At 35.3% G+C, this 8,143-nt stretch overlaps 1 protein-coding gene across 1 annotated transcript in view; it reads left to right on the top strand.

The window, feature by feature from the left end:
- The first annotated feature begins 706 nt into the window (after window positions 1–706).
- Window positions 707–8,143, top strand: part of LOC106875451 (stabilizer of axonemal microtubules 2) — a 26,240-nt gene continuing 18,803 nt past the window's right edge. The window contains exon 1 of the mRNA XM_014923602.2: window positions 707–985. Within this exon, the coding sequence (XP_014779088.1) occupies window positions 948–985 (38 nt within the window). The 5' untranslated portion in view covers window positions 707–947. The remainder of the gene's footprint in view (window positions 986–8,143) is intronic.

Genomic DNA, 8,143 nt, shown 5'->3' with positions numbered 1-8,143 from the left:
ATTCAAAAGGGTTTTTTTAACCCATTATTTATATGCTTTCTTTTTATTTCTAGCTTTATGGGCTTTGAGATTCACTGTCCCAAAAAATAAAATAATTTTACATTCTCTTGAAAGTTTATAAATTCTTATGATGACAATCTGTTTTTTTTTCCGCTTTTTAAACCAACAAAAAAAATGTTGGAAATTAGCTATTTTTCCCCCCTATCACCTTCTTAATGAGTAAATAATTTGTTTATATTCTTTATCACCAGGATAGCACTAAAAAGATAAAATCAAATAAAAAGACTGATCTTTAATATCGTTGTGGGTTTGGCTTGGGAGGGGGGGGGTTTGGTCTGTAAGAAAACTGCTTTTTGATGTTACTTTACATTCTACACTTATCTGAATGTTTTATTAGACAATGAAGGGTCGAGGAAGGAGGAAAATTGTTGGCATGCATAAAGGATTAATTGACCCTAACCCAGCCCCGTTTATTTTATCCATTGAATACATCTTTCTTAAGACAGTAAAATATGACTTGACGGAGTTTTGGCTGCTGTTTCTAGCAGATCGATTAACTCCCAAGAAGACCCCTTCTTTGTTGTTGCTGTTGTTGTTACTTCTATTTTATGCAGGTTAAAGCAAGGAGTAATGTAGTCCGGAAGTTCTGCGAATGCTCCTGGCAACTGTTGCTAAGGTGTTACGTCTCACCAATAATAAACAGGTTCCAAGTGTTGTTTATTTGTTTTGTTAATGTTGTTTTCATCGTAATGACGCCGCTACCCTGACAACAGTTGTGTTGTGTTACAGTTTATTCCCGTCCATTTCCAAGCTTCGGTGTTAATTTTGTATCTTTCAAGAAGACTAGTGTGTGTGTGGCACAACTTATTTCTCAGGGCTGATTTCGATATTTTCATACGTATTTCTGTATTTTGGGAACTGAGAATATTTGAAGCTTGAATTTAACCATGGCTCTGAAATGTATTTGTAACATATGCACTTGTGGGTAAGTCACTACATTTATTTTGGACTATCGCTATAGTCTGTCATCGAACACAAAATTAATTCACGTACAATGTGCATGTTTGTCCTACATATGCAGTCATTCTTCTCGCTACATATAAAAACATGCACAAAGAGACAGGTACTCAGACATACATATGCACATATGCAGGTATGTCCCACCGATAACTTATTTCCTAATAATTTTAGAAAAATGGATATTTCCCAAAGAAAATTTTCTACAAATACTTTCAGACGGTGTAGATTCCGATTGTTTATATTAGAAGTTGTGAAATTTTTCTTTCATGGGTTGAAGAGAGAGGAGTTTCGAAAAATTCACAAGGGTCGGCTTTATTACCTCATAATTAGCAGAAAATTAGATATTTTTAAATCAGCGGTTCTCAACCGTGGGGAGGGGGTGGGGGGTCTACGCAACAAAATAATAAATTGGGGACCCACGATAGCATTTTAAGTGCCCTGAAAAATTTTGCTTTAGCCGTATGTATTGGCATGTATTGCAAGAAATATTTTACATAGTTCAACCTACACTTGTGAATGTGGGGAAAACAAAATAGGGATTTTGAAAGGAATTTCTATAGAACTAGTTTTTAGATCGAATAGCTATGGCAGTCCACTAAATAAAATAGTAATCAAAGGAGCTCATAGATAATTGTTTTTTTTTTATGTAAATATTAAAAAAGAAAAAGTTCCATTTCTAAAGATGAGGCATTTTTTTCTTTAACACTAATTAATAGTATTTACCGTTTTACAAAATTAAATTAGAAAATTCTTTTCTACTCTAGGCACAAGGCCCGAAATTTTGGGGGAGGGGGGGCCAATCGATTAGATCGACCCAGTACGCAACTGTTACTTAATTTGTCGACCCCGAAAGGATGAAAGGCAAAGTCGACCTCGGGGGAATTTGAACTCAGAACATAAAGACAGACGAAATACCGCTAAGCATTTCACCCAGCGTGCTAACGTTTCTTATTTCTTTATTGTCCACAAGGGGCTAAACATAGAGGGGACAAACAAGGACAGACAAAGGGGTTAAGTCGATTACATCGACCACAGTGCGTAATTGGTACTTAATCTATCGACCCCGAAAGGATGAAAGGCAAAGTCGACCTCGGCGGAATTTTAACTCAGAAAGTAACGGCAGACGAAATACCGCTAATCATTTTGCTCGGCGTGCTAACGTTTCTGCCAGCTCGCGGCCTTATTAAATTAGAAAATTTGACAAAACATAGAATACAGTTGAAAAAATTAAAATTAAAAAAAAAAGAGAGAAAGAAAAAAGAGAAATAAGAATAGTTGAGAACCCCTGTTTTAAATGAAATTTACTACAAATACCTTTCAAATAGTGTAGATTACAATTATATATGAATTTGATGTGAAAAAGCAATTAGTGGACGCCCACACATACATACTGACATACATCACGTAAGTTTTTCAAAATTTCAAGTTTCATTTTGTGTGTGTGTGTGTATAATCATGTATGTGTTCGCGCCCACCAATGGGTTTTCCACATTAATTTCCAATATAATTGTAATCTACACCTTCTGAAAGGTATTTGTAGAAAAATTCCATTTAAAAATGCCGAATTTTCTGCAAGCTAGGAGAAAACAAAGCTGACTTGTGAATTTTCCTCTCCCCACCGTCGGAAAAAAATTTCACAATAAATTCCAATATGATCAGTAAAAAAAAAAATTCATTAAAAAGAGATCAATTTCTTTAAAGGTTATGAGGAAACAAAGTCGGTGGGGCACACTTGTGTAGGTATGCCTTGTAGATATATAAAGACAAGACGAAATTAGTAATTTTTAATTTCTTGTTATTTTTCCCTACCTGTCTGAAACCATTACATTACAAGAACTGTACCATCATTTTTACCGTTGCATCATCTTTGGGAGTAAAAATTGGCCAAGTTGAGAGGGTTTGATACATAGGTGATAGGTACTTTTTTTTTCCCCAAGAAATTTAACTTTGACTCGATTGTAATTGAGGTTGCTAATAAAACATCTGGATAGTTTTTCATGTTTAGCAATCAATATTCTTTACCCTGTTGGATTCCAAGTCAATATTTTCCTTCACTTATGTCTGATTTAATAATTTTCACTTTTCAAAAAAATTTTGTCTTAACTGGGGCAAAATGAATAATGACTAATTTCAGTTATTTCTTTCTCTAACTGCATGGTGTGTAGATATATCTAGAAAAGAGCCACTCCAGTAGAGTGCGAACACATACACCGATAGCTTTTTCACTGCAAATTAAGTAAATGCCCCAAACATATACTGGTTGATTTAATATAATAATAACAGCTCATTCCAAAAAATGTTGCTGAGTAAGAACGTAAGAAATATCATAAATGCAAAATATTATTTATCTGGATTCGTTATATTTTAAATGATTTATAAAACATATTGATTAATATCCAGTTTTCCTTGTGGCAAATAGTTTTGACTCTTTACATTCTGAGTTCAAACCTGTCTTGTCATTTATTCTTCCGGGGTCTATAAAAGAGATATCAGTTGACTACAGTCGGTATAATAGTCTGTACATTCGAAATTTGGTAGCCTTGGTTGAACTTTAGAAACCAGTGTTAATGTATACTTTAACACCCGGCCACCAAAACAAAGCAAAAATAAAAATGTAATAGGTGTAAAAAAAATATATGTATTAAACAAATATGAAAACAAAAATTTGCACCAACGAACCAGGAGGTGGGGAGAGGACTTTTGGAAAATTCACAAGATCCGATTTTTTCCCTCATAACTTTTAGGAAAATGGATAACTTTTAATGGCAAAACGGAAAAGAGGTTGTGTGAGATTTGGCTGTTATTTCTAGCATGTGGATAGACTACTCAAAGGCTGCTTATTTAATGTACAGGTGCACCCAGTTTTGATTTCGAAGTATTTAAAAAGTTATTTGGAAATCAGGAAAGACTCATCCCCCAACCCCATATATTTTCTAAATGCCCTTTCAAGTTTCATTTTGTAGAAAGAAAAAAAAAAGACACTTCAAAAATTTCGGCAAGACTTTCAGTTGCATAATGTACACACACACACACATACACACATATATATGTTGGCACTCCGTCGGTTACGACAACGAGTATTCCAGTTGATCCAATCAATGGAGCAGCCTGCTCGTGAAATTAACGTGCAAGTGGCTGAGCACTCCACAGACACGTGTACCCTTAACGTAGTTCTCGAAGAGATTCAGCGTAACACAGAGTGTGACAAGGCTGGCCCTTTGAATTACAGGCACAACAGAAACAGGAAGAAAGAGTAAGAGAAAGTTGTGGTGAAAGAGTACAGCAATGTTCACATGTGAATTTTCCGAAAGTCCTCTCTCCACCCTTCAGAAAGCATTTTCCTGACAGATTTTTTTATAATCGTAATCTATGCTGTTTGAAAGGTATTTATATAAAATTTCATCAAAAGATACCCGTTTTCCTAATAGTTATGAGGGAAAAAATCGGATCTTGTGAATTTTCCAAAAGTCCTTTCCTCACTCCCACCCTCCGTTCATTGGCACAAATTTTTGCTTTCATATTCGTTTAATACACATTTTTTTCACCTATTACACTTGTTTTATTTTTTGCCTGTTTTTTTCGGTGGCTGTTTGTTAAAGTAAATATTAACCGAAACCAGTATCTCTTTGTTCTGTGTGTAATATTTCAGATCTATTCTACCGCATATCTCTGACCGTGACTATCGTGTCTTTTTATATATGAAGGTCTACATAGTCTCATGTGGAAATTTGGCTATATTTACTTGCAGATTGAGTGATCCTAGCCCTCGTTGGCTTCTACTTTGAGTTGCCCAGGTTAGCCATAATTGGGCAGACCTACGATTAAATGTAATTCCAGCCGTGACTGTCCCATCTTTCCCCAATCAAAGACTTATGTCTCTCTAGTTCTCCCATGACTAATATGGTAGTGGGCAGGGAACCTTAAGTGTTGGCAATAAAATCTGAAAGTTGCTAGTTGGTGCTTGAAATATGGGTCATAGATTAAGCAAAGCAAATGGTCACTAATTCTCATGGGTGAGGGAACATTATCTTTACTGAAACAACGGTAGTTGTGTTGTATAATCATAAATAAACCCATTTATAATACTTACTCTATGTTCAGTTGATCCTATCCCTGCAAACTGATTTCGAGAGCAGTTTTCAATTTCTGGCAAAGTTAGTTTAATTAACTTATGCTGCTAATACTTCTTAATACTTTGCTTTCACGTTTCGTTTTGTAGATATATATGATGTGTATCATAGTGTAATGGGTTTGTGCCTACCAATTGTTTTTCTTCATTAAATTCTGATATGATTGTAATATACATCATCTGAAAGGTATTTGTAGAAGATCTCATTAAAAAGAATCCAGAATTTTACTTCAAGCTATGAGGAAACAAATCTGAATTTTTGTGAATTTTCTGAAACTCCTCTCCCTACTTTTAGAAAATAAATTTCATATCAAATTCTGCACCATATTGGAAAAATATTTGCAGAGAATTTCATTTAAACTATCCATTTTTCTGACAGTTTTGAGGGAAACAAAGTTGGTGGCAGGGGCACACTTGTGTAGGTATCACAGAAAAATAAATATGTACGAATGTCGCCTTTCCTATATTCTAAAACAGGAGTCCCCAACCACCAGACTGCACAGAGGGAATAAATTTTAAATGTTATTTCTATTTTATTGACTATCACAGTATGCAGAGTGTTTTTACACTATATATGTATTCTTTTCTACTCTAAGCACAAGGCCCGGAATTTTGGGGGTGAAAGTGAAAGTAACAGACATGTTTTGACATTTTAGAATCTCCTCAGTGAAGTATATTCACTTGGCATGACTAAGAGTGATTGATACATGTGTGTGTGTGTGTGTGTGTGTGTGTGTGCCCTAGCACATCTTCACCATCCTTCTTCTCTTCTAACTGGGGTAACTATGTATCTGCCCTACAGAGATACACAGTTACCTGTTCCTGTCCCTCTATCATACTTTAACCTCTTATCACTAAGGCACAAAGCCACCTCCCCCAACTGCTACTTCCCACCTCAGTTGAGGGGTCTTGCCTTGTGAATTACTTGGTGACTTGACTATTACTAGTGCCACGTACAAAGCACCCAGTACACTCTTTAAAGTGGTTGGCATTAAGAAGGGCACTCAGCCATAGAAATCATGCCAGTTTGACTCAGCTCCATATGACTTAGTTTCATGGGCATGTAGGATAAAAGGCGGTAAGCTGGCAGAAACGTTAGCACGCCGGGCGAAATGCTTAGCGGTATTTCATCTGTCGCTACGTTCTGAGTTCAAATTCCGCCGAGGTCGACTTTGCCTTTCATCCTTTCGGGGTCGATTAAATAAGTACCAGTTACGCACTGGGGTTGATATAATCACCTTAATCCGTTTGTCTGTCCTTGTTTGTCCCCTCTGTGTGTAGCTCCTTGTGGGCAGTAAAGAAATAGGGCATGTAGGATGAATCTGATGAGATGTTTGTCCTATGTACCCACAAAACTTTTCATAAGTCATTTAGAACTGAGTCAAACTGTTATTAAAAATATAATGTAGCTCCCACTAAATGTATTGAGTACTGCTTTCTTTTATTTGTAGGCAGATGTTAAACTATGATGATGATGATGATGATATATATATATGTGTACCATCCAAGAATCCCTGAGTCAGAAAAAATATGCACCTGTATATTTGTCAATAGAGTGGGTGTATTAATCAAAGTGTACAGTATTATATATCCATTACAGCCAATCTTACCAATCAGTTTCACACTTGGAGTTCAGAGGAACGTTAGATAACCTGATTATGTAACACTGCGCTCTTCAGAGATGGCAATTATGGAATGAAAGAGAGAGCAGTCACCATATTTCATTCTATAACTGCTGTCACTGAAGAGTGCAGGGTTGCATAACTGGGCTGTTATCTAACACTCTGTTAGATCCCTTGTACAAAACTCATTGGTTAATATATGTACACATATTTAAATTCAGTATGGGTATAAAACTTGTAGCTTACTTTACAAAGCTCCTCCACAAGTTTTAGCTAACAAATGCTATCATACAGCGAAATTGATATTTCACAAGATACACATCTCTAATTCTGTGATATCTGTAAAGTTTATACAAAAGTATGAATAATAGAAAACGGATTGAGCAACATACATAACTCTACAATTGTTTCAGTGTAGATTTGCCAGTAGAGTCATTGTCAAAATAGTATATAAAATATAAATTAATGCATATGGCAGAATTGCTAGCATGCCAGACAAAATTCTTAGTGGTGTTTCATTTGTCTTTATATTCTGAGTTCAAATCCTGCCAAAGTCAACTTTGTTTTCCATCCTTTTGGAGTTGATAAATTGAGTACCAGTCAAGTACTGGGATTGACATTATCAGCTAATCTCCCACACTATGAATTTTGTGCCTCGTGGCTGTTCTAAAGAGGATTATTATTATATTTCAACAACATTGGCGAGTTCTGCCTCTTTGAGTGTTGCTAGAATAATAATGATGATAATAATGATAATAATAATAATAATAATTATAATTATAACAATAATGATTTCAAATTTTTGCCACAAGCACAGCTTGGAGGAGGGGATTAAGTTGATTACATCGACCCCAGTGTTTCTCTGGTACTTAATTTATCGACTCCAAATGAATGAAAGGCAAAGTCGACCTCAGTGGAATTTGAACTCATAACGTAGCAATGGGTGAAATACCACTAAGCATTCCATGCCAGCATGTTAATGATTCTGCCAGCTCACCACCTTAAAAATAATAATAATAATAATAATAATAATAATAATAATAATAATAATAATTATAATTATAATCCTTTATACTATAGGCATAAGACCTGGATTTGTGTGGAGGGGGATGGATGATCACATTGACCCCAGTACGTGACTAGTACTTAATTTATTGACCCCGAAAGGATGAAAGGCAAAGTCAACCTCGGCAGAATTTGAACTCAGAACATAACAATGGGTGAACAAAAGAAATAATGATGATGATGATGATGATGTTAATTTATATTTTATATAATGCTTCAGCAATGTTTCTGCTTGTGAATCTATGTTGAAATAATTGTTGTGTTATGTAATGAAGTGTGTTGCTCAAGCCAATATATATATATATAC

Source organism: Octopus bimaculoides, chromosome 15 (genome assembly GCF_001194135.2).
Source record: "Octopus bimaculoides isolate UCB-OBI-ISO-001 chromosome 15, ASM119413v2, whole genome shotgun sequence".
Lineage (NCBI taxonomy): Eukaryota > Metazoa > Mollusca > Cephalopoda > Octopoda > Octopodidae > Octopus > Octopus bimaculoides.
This window is presented reverse-complemented; position numbering and strand designations above follow the sequence as displayed.